At 44.3% G+C, this 14,449-nt stretch overlaps 1 protein-coding gene across 2 annotated transcripts in view; it reads right to left on the reverse strand.

Annotated features, from left to right (window-relative positions):
• The window catches only part of LOC144103823 (lipase lipl-1-like), a 120,574-nt gene that overhangs the window by 6,927 nt on the left and 99,198 nt on the right, over positions 1-14,449 (reverse strand). For both annotated transcript variants that reach the window (XM_077636524.1, XM_077636525.1), the window contains exon 8: positions 7,051-7,119. In XM_077636524.1, the coding sequence (XP_077492650.1) occupies positions 7,051-7,119 (69 nt within the window). The remainder of the gene's footprint in view (positions 1-7,050; positions 7,120-14,449) is intronic.

Below are 14,449 nucleotides of genomic sequence, written 5' to 3' on the forward strand. Positions count from 1 at the left end.
CGCACTTTGATGAAGAGGCTGAAACCGAAGTCCACACCGACGCGAGCAACGTCGGCCTCGGCGCCGTACTCGTCCAACACCAAGGTGGCGTGGAAAGGGTCATCGCGTATGCAAGCCGCACGCTTTCTCGCGCTGAAACAAACTATTCGACCACAGAAAAAGAATGCCTTGCGGTTATGTGGGCAACCATGAAATTTCGTCCGTACCTCTACGGCCGCCCGTTCAAAGTAGTTACCGACCACCATTCGTTGTGCTGGCTTGCAAATCTTCGCGACCCATCGGGGCGCCTAGCCCGATGGAGCCTCCGCCTCCAAGAATTCGATTACACCATTGTGCACAAATCTGGCCAGACGCACGAAGACGCTGACGCACTCTCTCGCGCGCCCGTCGGGTTAGCGGATGATAGCATAGAGGACGAGAGTGGTTTTATTGGAGTTGTCAGCGCCTTAGACCTAATGACCCGCCAGCGAGCTGACCCAGACCTGCGACCTATCATTGATTATCTGGAGGGCCGAGCTTCTGTCGTACCCCGACAATTTTCTAGAAACCTGCCGGCCTTCTGTCTCCGGAACGGCATTTTGTTTAAGAAAAACTCCAGCACTGTTGACCGAGCGCACCTCCTCGTCGTTCCGGCAGATCTCCGCGCCGATATCCTTCTTGCTTGTCACGATGAGCCGACCTCCGGCCACTTGGGCTTTGCCCGCACACTCGCACGCGTGCGCCAGGCGTATTATTGGCCCAAACTTTCTCACGCCGTCCAGCGTTACGTCAGAGGCTGCCGCGATTGCCAACGTCGTAAGGCGCCTCCTCTCAAGCCAGCGGGCTTGCTCCAACCTATTGAACCCCCTCGGACGCCTTTTGATCAAGTCGGCATCGATCTTCTGGGCCCATTCCCTGTGTCATCGGCCGGTCATAAATGGATCATAGTCGCGACCGACTATTTAACAAGGTATGCGGAAACTAAAGCGGTGCAGCGCGATACGTCATCTGAGATCGCCCAGTTTTTTATGCAACAAATCGTGCTGCGTCATGGCGCACCGTCCCACGTAATCACTGATCGAGGTACGGCGTTTACGGCACAGCTCATGCGCGACGTGTTCGAGCTCAGTCACACGAACCATCGCAAAACTACTGCCTATCACCCACAGACGAACGGGCTCACAGAGAGACTCAACAGAACGATCGCCGACATGATCGCAATGTACATAGACTCGCAGCACAAAACCTGGGACGAGATTCTCCCGTACGTCACATACGCTTACAACACGGCCACCCAGGAGACGACCCGATTTACACCATTTCGTCTGGTCTACGGACGTGACGTACCGACCCTACCGAGTTTTGCGCCGCGTCACCGAAGTGACCTACGAAGTTCTTCCTGACGGGACTGTGCAGCCTCAGCGTCGTCCACCCCGCTCTGAGGTTGTGCACGTTGTCCGCATGAAACCCTACTTCACGCGGTAATGGATAGTACGCTCAGTGTTCTGCTAGTTTTCGCGTGGGACACCTTCGCCCACCTCCCTTGTACATTTTTGTGTGCTTGTGCTGTTTTTTTTTTTCTCTTTCCACTGCCCATACTGCAACCCCGCTTTTGTTTTTCTTTTTTTTTTCTTCACAGTGTGCATTTATTTTGGCGACGTGACTGAATTAGAGTCAGCGCACTAAAGCCTTAACTGATCACACGCTATGGAGGTTCAACTTCAGTTAGTTCAAGATGTAATCCAATGTGATCTTACGTTTAGTGTATTATTGTATGCCTCCCATCTCATCCACACTTTAAGGAGCCCGAGACGCGTCCCGGGCGCTCAGGTGGTTTGCTCGTTTGCTGACATGAAAAAAAAACAGATTTTTAACTATTCCGCTTAATTTCACTATTGTCGTGGCTTATGTAAGGCGAAAGGAGCTCCTGTTCGCCAAGATATTGTAACGGAAAACAGGGAGACAGGTCGCTAACCAGCAGAATACAGCAAGCAGCCAGCCAGCCAGCGAGAGACACTTCAACGTCTTCGAAGACACTTCAGCGCCACCTGAGAACACCAGGTGGCAATATTAGGCACAGTCGTTGCCTACGACGAAAAAAAGCGATTTAATCAAACAATTGTGTACCTGGGGTATACAACACAAGGAAAAATAACACCAGTCCAATATCGTCACACTTACTGGTCCATATATAAGAAGCCTATTTCTTTCTTCGACAAGCGAAATTTTTGTCATGTGGTCTCACTTATCTCGCCCAGACTGGCTATTGCTTAAATGACAGATTAAGAGATCACGCAGAGGATGTCAGCAATTGGCAGACGAATTACACCAGCCAAGCATGGTACGGCATGCAAACGCATTCCTCACTCTGAGCAATGAAAGTGGTTCGCACATGCGCAAGTAAATGAAGGCGAGAACTGTACGAAGCTTATGTTCTTCACAAAAGAGGATAGAACTGCTCCAGCGCGCCTTCGCTTCGCTTACCGAAGAAAGATATAGGGTCCTTAAACATGGAGAAGTAAATGTGACGATATTCATCATCCCCACCATCATCATCAGCCCGACTACACCCACTGCAGGGAAATGGCCTCTCCCATGTCTTTGCAATTAACCGTGTCGTTTGCGAGTTGCGCCCCCCCCCATGCCTGCAAACTTCCTAATTTCCTAATCTCACCCGGCCACCTAACCTTCTGCCGCCCCCTGCTACGTTTGCCTTCTCTTGGAATCCACTCCGTTACCCTTAAGGACCAGCGGTTATCTTGCCTTCGCATGACATGCCCTGCCCAAGCCCATTTCTCCCTCTTTATTTCGACTAGGATGTCATTAACCCGCGTTTGTTCTCTCACCCACTCTGCCCGCTTCCGGTCTCTTAACGCTACACCTATCATTTTGCTTTCCATGAATCGCTGCGTGGAACGATCAGTGGGACAACCGATACATCGAGCGGCGCGCCTTGTTCCTGAAGTTGGCGCTTCGCCTAGTGGAACTTTGCGATAAGATTCAGCGCGCAGAGACGGTATGGTGCTCGGCCTTGGGTACGTGCTGGCAGCGAAAGCGCTGTGAAACCGTACAACAAGGTGAAGGTAGGTTGTGATTAGATCTTGGATGATTGGCAGTCACCAGTTTTCTAAAACACCGTCCATTGAGAGAACGTCGTTTCAATAAGTGCGACAATGGCGCCGGTGCTATGCATTCTTGTTTCCACGGTGGGGACTTCATTATTTATTACCATTTTTAGATATCGAGTTTTACATATACCGAAATATTTCGCGACCCCATTCGATATGAATATATCTGTGTTTCACTGTAGTAATTTCAGTAACAGAATTCGTCAGAATAGTGCACGCACAGCGATATCAACGGTCCAGAATGATAGCGCCATTCTGCTTAGTTTAATTCTCTATTTATTTCAAGACAATACATTTTAGTACTACCTATTCAGTTAGGCGTAAAAGTAGGGCTGCTCTGATGTGCAAAAGGTCCACATGGGACATGAGAGGCCGTATTGGAGGGCTCCGTTGAATTTTGACGAGCTAGGGTTGTTGGCCGTGAAATGACGTCGCATAGCACTAGGGCGATTCTGTACTTTGTCCGCAGCGAAGTATGGCCGCTTCAGTCGAAACCCCATTCCTCTGCCTTAGGCCTAGCAGCATAACGCCAGCCGTACTACGGCGTGTCCCGTAAGTAGGGAAGCGAGGAAGAGCATTACAGGGGGTGATAGGATTTATCCAAGCAAATAACCCTGTGAAGCGTTATTCACGTGGAGACGTGGCATCCATTATGCAAGAATTGTAAGTATCCCTTACTGATTTTACAGATAATGATGTGAACACTTTGGTGCCGTTTTGGAGTGTGTGCCACTAGTGTATAGACAAGTTTGTGCCGAGCAAACGTAAACTAATTCATAGACTGACACCATGGATGACGCGTGAAATAATCCACCTGAAGCGAAAGATAAAAAGTTCAAAGAAACGGTGCTTCCATTCCGGCCATCTAAAGGGACTAAAAGAAACCCTTGCCAATGCAGTGCACTCATCGAAATAAGCCTGCTTTAACACAGTGCTGCCAAACTTCATTGTCGATGAATAAAAAAAGTTTCGAATTATGAAGCAAAAAAAGGAACCAGTGTTTCAGATTTATTTTTACGGTTCTGTTGTTAGCGATCACGGTGACATTGCACGCCATTTCAATAATTACATTCACAGTGTCTTTTCTAATACTGCCATATCCATCCAATACTAATTTTTTTTCATACTTTGTAGTAGTTTCTATGCTACTAAATTGAAAAACTAAATCATCATGTGGGCCTGAAAAGATTACTAACGTGTTTCTGAAGCGTATGCTGAATGAATTGCAAAGTTTTTGTTGTTAATTATCGTTTGTAATTACTTCAAGAGAAATTACCGAGTGTCTAGAAAGTAGCCATAGTTTTGTCCGCACACAAGAAAGATGACAGGGCTTGCTTGCAAAATTGCCGCTTAATATCTCTTACGTTACCATGTTGTAAACTAATCGAACAGATTATTGCCAGTCAGATTAATAAATTTCTGAATGAGAACTCAGTGCTGTCTAATTTCTGGAACGGGTTCAGAACACATATAGTGACAGTAATACATTCATTCGCTTTTATTTTTAATAAGAACGGTCAGATTTATGCAAAAATTCTAGATTTCAGGAAAGCTTTCGATGACGTTCCACATGAGAAACTAATACTAAACCTCAGATGCATTGGCCTTCCAGAAATATTGATCGTATAGATAACTAACCATTTAACCAATCGCTATGAATTTGTAGCAGTTAGTGAGCGAAGTCAGGCGGTGTTCCGGTCGGCTCCGGGGTCTCCCAAGGGAGTGTGCTTTGACCATTATGGTTTTTTATTTTATGTTAACTATATTGTCATTGTAATTGACCCTAACGTACAAGTCAGGTTGTTTGCTGATGATTTTGTGCTGTTTCAGAAAATCACTTTTGAGAACTATCAAAACAACCTTAACTCCGCTCTTGCAAAAATTGTTAAATGGTGTGAAGCGTGGAGTACGAAGCTTAATGCAGATAAGACCGTCTTTATTTGCTTCTCTCGCCAAAGAGCTCTGCTTTCCTTTACGTGTATGCTAGGTTTGTTTCTACTCACGAAGAGACTAAATATAAGTACTTAAGTGTCACACTTTCTAATACTTTGTCTTGGAACTTGCATATAGCTAACATCGGCTCATTCGCTCTCCGCAAATTGTATTTTTTAAGACACAAGCTTAAAAATTACTCTTAGCGTAAAATTACTTGCTTACAATTCACAAAATGGACCGAGACTCGAATGCGCATGCGTTGTATGGGACCCATTTACTAAACACAATATTAGTCGTCTCGAAAAGATACAGAGGAAGGATTGTAAACTTTATTTACTCAATATTTTCACCGGATGACTCACCCTCTGAATTAATGCAGGCTAATGGCACTCAACGTCTCGAACAATGAAGAAAAACATTACGTCTTGATTTCTATTTCTTCCTTTGAAATCGAGATCTAGCAATTAATCCAATCCTTGTCAACTTTAATGTCGATAAACACTCGCCTCCATCATCGAAATTCGCTGACGCCGTAATTTGCACGAGCTATTTATTCAAATTTTAATTTTTTCTCGCACTGTAGCTGATTGGAATGATTCATTAGTGTCTGTCGCCGCGCTTTTAGAGTTATATATTTTATTAATGTTGTTTATATTTCTTTGTTTATCTTTTTCCTTTACCTTGACGGGACTTGAGCAAGGTTTGCATAGTGAATAAAGAAAGAACAAAGAAATATTCAGAAATAATCCACAACCAAGAGTAACCGTGCCCGCACACAATAAAACGCATCGATTATTCCTTCTTCCGCAAAGAAGTTTGTTCAGTGCCTATGAAGTTTCATTTAGAGGCTTGTACCCATAATCCATGCAGAATGTTTCAGGAACAGGTTCAGTTAGCCTCTGGTCTCGTAAAAAATTTAGAACACAAGCGAAGTGAGCACAAGCGTAGGGGTGCAGGGTGGAGAGCCCAAGGTGAGAAAGGAGGAAGAGGTTCTACAAGGTCACGGGTCGCAGGAGGGCACATAGCATGGCATTGACAGTGCTCTTTGGTGTCTAAGGAAGGAGGCGTGGGCTTGATTAAATGAACTTGGTCATGCACTAGCTACAGAGCCTTCAGAAATAATAAGGATTTGGCCGCCGAGAACGCAGCCACAGAAGAGATAGTAGAGTAGTTTCACGATGTTCTTTAAGAAACTTGAACTGACTGAAGAGGGCTAGGTACAATTAACTCCTGCGACCTTGCTGCGTAAAAATACACGTAAGGCGTATAGAAATGTTAATATTACGCATGTTCTTTTCGCTTTTGGTATTTGCAGGTACTAGGGTACATAACAGGCATGGTGCCCGTGGATGTGCACATAACCACTAACGTGGTGCAGGTATGGACCTGCATATCAGCCTCAGGCCCTTATGGCAAGTGCGCTGTCATCGAGCAACTTTTTCTTGCAAAAGTTATTCATAATGATAGCTTATAGAAGATCCGATATCTCAAGTAACATCTTAGTTTAGTTTATGGGGCTTTAACATCCTAAGGCGACTCAGGTTATGAGGGGTGTCACAGTGAAGGGCTTCGGAAATTTCGACCACCTGGGGTTCTTTAACGTGCACTGAGCTGGCACAGTACACAAATATTCCAGTACACAAATATTTTTAACTGAGATGGAACAGTACACGGCTTCTAGAATTTCGCCTCCATCGAAATTCGAATGCCACGGCCGGGACCGAACCCGTTTCTCTCGGGTCAGCAGCCGAGCGCCATAACCACTGAGCCACCTTGGGGTTTTAAATAAGATTTAGTTTCTGCTAAAGGCAAGCACTTTTGATACAAAATGCAGGATTTGAAGCAATATTTCAACGATATTAGTGTGCCTATTAAGTCTCCATAGTTAAAGAAGATTATGCATTTGCTGAGTGATATGATGCGATCATCGTGGAAAACTAATTGAAGATTAGTGGCTTTTAGGAATTATAAGGGCCGCCATAAATTAGCACAAAAGATATTTTCTCACCTTTCCATAGCGTTTCTTATTTTCCGTGAACCCGTAGTCATACATGACAAAGTTCTTGGCCCTGTAGACCTGAAAACATTTTTTAAATAATATTACGCAAACCACAAATGAAGAGGTGTTGCGGCAGATGAGATCCCACGCGACAAACGCCCTTTTATAGGTAATGAGAAGACCTCTTGAGGAAGTGGCCTCATCTGCATGTAGGGCTGAGCACAAGATTTTTATTATGTGGCTACAACCAGATTTTTGTCATTTGAAAACTCAATATAAGTACAGTGAAACTATTACCATGGTACTTTACCCATAGCCAAGGCTAGTGTCAGATCCATCACAAAGACACCTTGCAAATGCAGCAGGGGAGAGAACACTTCTCACATAAATTGAAATTAATAAAATCAAAACCTGCTCTTTGCGCATCAGTTTCATTGATATGTCCGTATATACATGTGTTGTTCATGCGGACATTCGTTGCACATAATAATCTTAACGCGATAATTTATTTACACACTAAATGGTCCTCAAATTTGCAGACTCAGGAAGAACGTTTTGCGGAATTGTAAAAAGTTGATTTTTATTTAAAGACCATTGGGAATGCCATTCCGTATTAGAGCACCGTTAACTCAGTCAGACTTTTCCGTAAGTATTGCGCCATCTTTGTAAGTTAAAATATTTTGTACCTGCAGCTCTCGTGTTCCTTTTAAGAGTTATAAGGCTACAAGGGTAAAACAGGTCAGTGGATTGCAGTTTTTTATGAATTTTCTGGCTTGTTTTTATGTATAAATAGATTGTGAAGGTAAAATATGGGCAGACTGAAAAAGTGGCTTGCTGGGCAAGTGTATTTCGAATATGTGATAATTCTTAGCGCTCTCTTTTGTACTCAGACTAGGGGTAAAGGTATGAGGGGTACGTGCTGCTATAAGATTCTGTGCAGTAACTTGACTGACTGTGCATAAAAGAAAAATATATTATGCGTGGAATAGAGTAATCAAAACATTCTCGCGCTTTCGGGAGGACATGACATTCGTATGCAAGTTTATAGCAAGTATATTTTATGTGATTTCCCCAGTGCATGTCAGAACCGAAATGCGCGCCTAGGCATTTAAAACTTGTTACATATTGTATCGGCTCATTGTTTACATACAAGGTGATATCGTTGTAGTTATTTTTCCCTTGGAGCTGAGCACAGTGTGTTTTGTGAGCTGGTTGGCAGTAAACCACTTTAGGTCTCTAATTGGTGCTTCGTTTGTTTTGCTGTTTTGTTCTATTCTCCTATTGAGTCTCTTATAAATACTAACGCTGTGTCTTCAGCGTACATTAATGCCTGGAAATATTTTAAGGTTAACGGAAAAGTGGTTTACGTATAGCGAAAAAAAGATCGGTCCCAGTGCTGAGCCCTGTGGCACCTTAGTCAACGCGGCCTGCGGTTTAGAGGTCAAGGCCTTCATTACAACATGCTGTTCGAAGTCAGTGAGATAGCTGGGAAATACCTCTGCTATTTTGCCTATGAAACAATAATTGTGAAGTTTATCAAGTAGGATGGTATAATGAACGGTATCAAAAGCCGTCTTAATGTCGAAATAAACAATTATGGCAATCTTGTCGCGCAGGGCTCTATTTAAGATTTCCCCCATCTCACCAAAGAAGTTTCTTACTTGAAATGCACTTGCTGATAAGGCTTTCTTCTATTTATTCTAACGTGAAGAGGAAGATAGGAGGTTTTTGGGTTTTAGAGGGGTTATGAGTAGGCAAAAACCACCTTCATGGAGAAAAAAAACTACAAGATCTACAATACAAGATGTGCTTTGGTTTCGTCACTGGGGAAGCTGAAAATTGACCTTCAATTCCCTAAATAATTGTTACCCGTGTAGTGAACAGTTACACATTAAATAACTCTTGAGTAAATTAAGCACATGCATAAAATACACAATTTTATGAAGAATTCTCTAAAAATTTTCATTCCGATTATAAACGTTTTTCAGCAAACCCCGATAGAAAGATGGAGCATGCCCTGGAATTCTAGATAAGAACATTTTGTTTCCTGAGGTTGTCTGCGAACGAATCTTTTTTCATAACGTAATATTCAGCCATAACTGTCAATACATGCGCAGATAAGTGGGGGAGGGGGACTGTATTTATTGTAAAAAAAAGTCGATTTGTTTTCTATGAGCGCCTTAACTACTCGGTGCGAGTGCAAGACAAATTTGATTAGCAAGATATTGCTATGCATCGGATGATTAAACCATTTCCATAAATATGTTCGAAGCGCTATCTTACAATATCCCCAGAGTTTCCTCACGATTATTTTAGAAAACACACACTAATGGTTTTCTATGCCGTGTTACCTGGACAGACAGGCAGATTTATTGGATATCATGCGTATTCAATGGCAGGAGCATGGGCATAAAGCCGAAGAAGTCGGTCTTGACGAGGCCCATGTTGGCTCTAAGTACAGGCTACTGAATTTGTTCATGTCTGTTAACAAAACCATGTGGCATTGCAATGATTAAATTACATTATAAAGATAACACTTACAAGATAGGTCACGATTCAAATTAACAGATTGACATGAAATAGGAATACTAAACAGAACACAGTTAAACAAAAATGGTACAGAAAATAGCCATAGTACAGAGCAAACTGAGTAAAAGTTTTTTCCACATAATGTTATAAATGCTGAAAACTAACAAATAATATTAGCATTGTTGAGTGAGTTGTGTAATTATGGTAGTGTGTACCATAGTGCATGGGTTCCGTAGTTAGTTCAAGTTTTCGGAACATACCATGTTTCATTATGCCTTGTGTGGTAAAAGTTAGCATTTTTTGTGAGGATAGATACCTCTTGAATCAAACTGTTGCCCTGTTGTTTGCTTCCTAGGCATCGTTCAAATAATAAATCATCGTAAATGGATTCCATGGTGGTTATGTGAGGGCTGCTAAGAAGTGGTTCTGTGTGAGCTTGGCGAGGCGCGTTAGCAACTGCACGAACAGCCTTCTTCTGCAATCGTAAAAACTTAGTGATATTAGTTGCGGTGCTACTTCAAACCTGGTGGCAATATTTAATCTGTGATGAAATAACGAAATGCATATTAGCCCATTATGGGTTCCGCTAAAAAGAAGCGTAATCTGATTAGCATACCAATGCCTCTGCAAGCGCAGAAAAAAAACATTATAAGCAAGATTTCGGCCCGCATATGAAGGTTGGATCATTTCTATCAATATGCTCATAACAGTATCTTACAAAAATACACAGCTGCCTCACAGTTAAAAGTGATGTCCAAAAAACGTTGCCTCCAGCGGCATAGTAATACCGTTTGAGGCAGACGTCATTAAAAAAGGTGCATCGTGGTGAGTGTAAGCAGAATAAATTTATTATGACAGACACAAAGTGAACAAGGGAGGGGAAAGCCACGGTGCTTGCCAACGTTTCGTCGAGACGACTTGTCTTCGACTGGGCAAAGTGTTCATCAATGGCAGGGCTTAAATAGGATCATCACTCCGAGGAGGAAGGCCCTATTTAAACCCTGGCAATGATGAACGCTTTGCGCAGACCAATACAAGTACTGCCCTCTCTCTACGTTGGACGATATCATAATTGGCAACTTTTGAACTTGTGCACTTACGTGCCAGGTTGTAATAAAAAACCAGCTCTTGAGAGTTAGTAACCATCCGAGGTCACATCAGTGTTAAGAATTTCGAAAAAAAAATTCTAATTTTCGCAGCACCGCAATGCATTCTCGGCCTCCCGGTTGACCAAACTGAACCTCCCCAAACAGTGCTCGCTCTGCCACACTCGCAAGAAAACATCACTCCGTTGCTCTTGTATTACGTCACGTTCTCTGGCCCCAAAAATAGATTCTCACCGCCGGCCACTGTCCCAGCCTATTTCTCCCGGCCCAGGTCATGTGCGCCGCAGAAAAGCGTTGGCGTTTGAGTGTAACGGTGTACGCTCTTATAAAAACTTCGTTACGCAGTCTGTGGACTGTCCGTAGATTTCTGTCTATTAAGTCGATATACTTTCTGAAGACGAATCGTAGAGAGCAGTCTATAGGCAATACAAATCCTGTAGATTTATGGCCATACACATTTAGTAGACTCTTGTTTATAGACAGTCTATAGACTATGAGTAGACAAAAAGAAATATCTTTATGAAGGCAATAGAGTCCATAAGAAGCCTATAGACTGTCTATAGACCACCATTATAAGGGCGCTCCGCGGGAGCGCGGTTTTGGTTTGGCGAGCCGCGCAGATGAGATTCGTCGTGCCCAACGGCGCCTGGAATAGCGTTTAAAAAATTTTAAAGACAGACTTGGCTTTCACTAGCGCCCAGCGAGAAATGTCTGAGCACAGTCTTGCGTGTAATCGGAGTAGTTATACGTTGAACACTAGAGTTCCAGGTTATTACTTACACTATTCGCCTGTTTTAGACATCCACCATATAGGAGCACTGGGCCGCCGTATTAATACATCAAAATGCCTAAGCTTGGAACCTACGGTTTCGTTTCATTGAAGGCTGTTGTGACGTTATTGATCACCGGAGGGCGCCACCGCTTCGGTAAATAAAAAGGCATGAATGATTCGGCTAGTCAGCGCGTGGTATGCCCTCGACGGGCGTGTTGTCCTTCATTCGTGGCTGGGAAATGTTCCCAGCCCGGATTATCGAGCGATAAACCACGGTCATGTCTGCGTTATACGCCTCCTCTGTATCGGCCATTTCTGTTGTCGCGAAGGTGGAACCATTCCACGCGGGTACGCCGAATCCGACCGAGTATCGTGAACGGGTGGAAATGTACTTAGCAGCGAACGACATTGCTGAGGCGAAGAAGACTGCTGTGTTTCTGACGTGCTGTGAATCAGAAACGTACTCGCTGCTGCGAAGCCTGCTAGCCCCTACGAAGCCTGCCGACATCACCTTGGCTGCGATTTTCGACGCTCTGAACAAGCACTACTCGCTAAAGGTATCGGAGGTTGTGGCCAGTTTCAAGTTTTTTTTCTCTCTCACCGGCGGGATGGAGAATCAGTTAGCGACTTCATCGCATCACTAAAGAAGCTTAGTGATGACTGCAAGTTCTCATCATTTCTTGAGCGGATGCTGCGGGACTAAATCGTGAGCGGAATCAACGATGTCACAATGCAGACTCGACTGCTGGAAACAGCAGATTTGAAGTTCGAGACCGTAAAGAATACCGTCATTACCATGATGGCAGCACGGAAAGATTCCCGTGCATTATGTATACACTGCTACCCCAAACGACGCTGGTACAATCCGAGAAGTCTGCGAATGTTGTGAAAGTCAAGCAGCAGGCAAGTGGGTCTTGTTTCCGCTGTGGGGGGAATCATCGGGCACCCCAATGCCGTCACGTGAGCAGCGTTTGCTTCAAGTGCGAGCAGAGAGGTCATCTGGCCAGAGTATGCCGGTCAAGCACGTCACAGGTTGCAAAAACGAGGTTCCGGAATGGACCGAAACCTGTCCACAACCTGGTCGACGAGCTGCCGGCGACTGAATACAGGCCGGAGAAGGAGGCAGCGTACGACCTATGGACGCTTCAAGCGGCCGAGCCAGAGCCAATGCGTGTTGAGGTGGTGGCCAGTTTCATGTTTTTTTCTCGACACCGGCGGGACGGAGAATCAGCGAGTTCATCGCATCACTAAAGAAGCTTGCCGATGACTGCAAGCTCTCATCATTTCGTGAGCGGATGCTTGATATCGGCGCCAGTATGTCAACTATAAGCCAGAGGAAGTTTACGCAGCAGTTTCCCTCGGCGAGACTAGAGACATCGGAGGTCCAGCTCAGAGGATTTTTGGCGACAGGAAGCCGGTGGTAGGCAAGTTCGTGGCAAAAGTGAAGCTCAGTGAGAGCGAATGTGTGCTGCCTTTGTTCGTCGTGAACGGCCCGTGCCCAACGCTGTTCGGAAGAAGTTGGATGAAACAATTTTTGCTCGGAATCGGCAAGCCAGAAACAGTCAATGCGGTGACGTCCGTGGAAGAAGTGGTTAGTAAATTCCATGAAGTATTCTCGGAGTAGCCAATGTAATCAGAGCGCTAATGAGAAATACAGCAATGCACAGCAATGCGTCATCCCGCCAGTAACGAAAGATGAAGTAAAGAAAGCCTTAGAAGCAATGAAAAGGGGAAAAGCAGCTGGGGAGGATCAGGTAACAGCAGATCTGTTGAAGGATGGAGGGGACATCGTGCTAGAAAAACTAGCCACCCTGTATACGCAATGCCTTATGACCTCGACTGTACCAGAGGCTTGGAAGAATGCAAACATTATCTTAATTCATAAGAAGGGAGACGCCAAGGACTTGAAAAATTACAGGCCGATCAGCTTACTATCCGTTGCCTACAAAGTATTTACTAAGGTAATCGCTAATAGAGTCAGGGCAACGTTAGACTTTAATCAACCAAATGATCAGGCAGGCTTTCGTAAAGGATATTCCACAATAGATCATATTCACACTATCAATCAGGTGATAGAGAAATGCGCAGAATATAACCAACCTCTATATATAGCTTTCATTGATTACGAGAAAGCATTCGACTCAGTGGAAACCTCACTAGTCATACAGGCACTGCGTAATCAGGGGGTAGAAGAGCCTTATGTCAAAATACTGGAGGATATATATAGCAACTGCACAGCTACTATAGTCCTCCATAAAGTCAGCAATAAAATTCCAATAAGGAAGGGCGTCAGGCAAGGAGACACGATCTCGCCAATGCTGTTAACCGCATGTTTGCAGGAGGTATTTCGAGGCCTGAATTGGGAACAGTTGGGAATAAGAATAAATGGAGAATACCTAAATAATCTCAGATTTGCTGATGACATTGCCTTGCTGAGTCACTCAGGAGGTGAACTGCAAATCATGATCAACGAGTTAGACAGGCAGAGCAGATCGATGGGTCTAAAAATTAACATGCAGAAAACCAAGGTAATATTCAACAGCCTAGCAAGGGAACAACAGTTCACAATTGGCAGCGAGAGCCTTGAAATTGTGCCGGAATACGTCTACTTAGGGCAGGTAGTGACAGCTGATCCGGATCATGAGAGGGAGATAACTAGAAGGATAAGAATGGGGTGGAGCGCATATGGCAAATTCTCGCAGATCATGAGTGGCAGTTTACCAATTTCCCTCAAGAGGAAAGTGTACAACAGCATAATCTTACCGGTACTCACCTACGGGGCAGAAACGTGGAGGCTAACGAAAAGAGTTCAGCTTAAGTTAAGGACTACGCAGCGAGCCATGGAAAGAAAAATGATAGGTGTAACGTTAAGAGATCGGAAGCGGGCCGAGTGGGTGAGGGAACAAACACGGGTTAATGACATCCTAGTCGAAATCAAGAGAAAGAAATGGGCTTGGGCAGGGCATGTATTGCGAAGGCAAGATAACCGCTGGTCTTTAAG

The sequence above is a fragment of the Amblyomma americanum genome, chromosome 9, assembly GCF_052857255.1.
Source record: "Amblyomma americanum isolate KBUSLIRL-KWMA chromosome 9, ASM5285725v1, whole genome shotgun sequence".
NCBI classification, from domain to species: domain Eukaryota; kingdom Metazoa; phylum Arthropoda; class Arachnida; order Ixodida; family Ixodidae; genus Amblyomma; species Amblyomma americanum.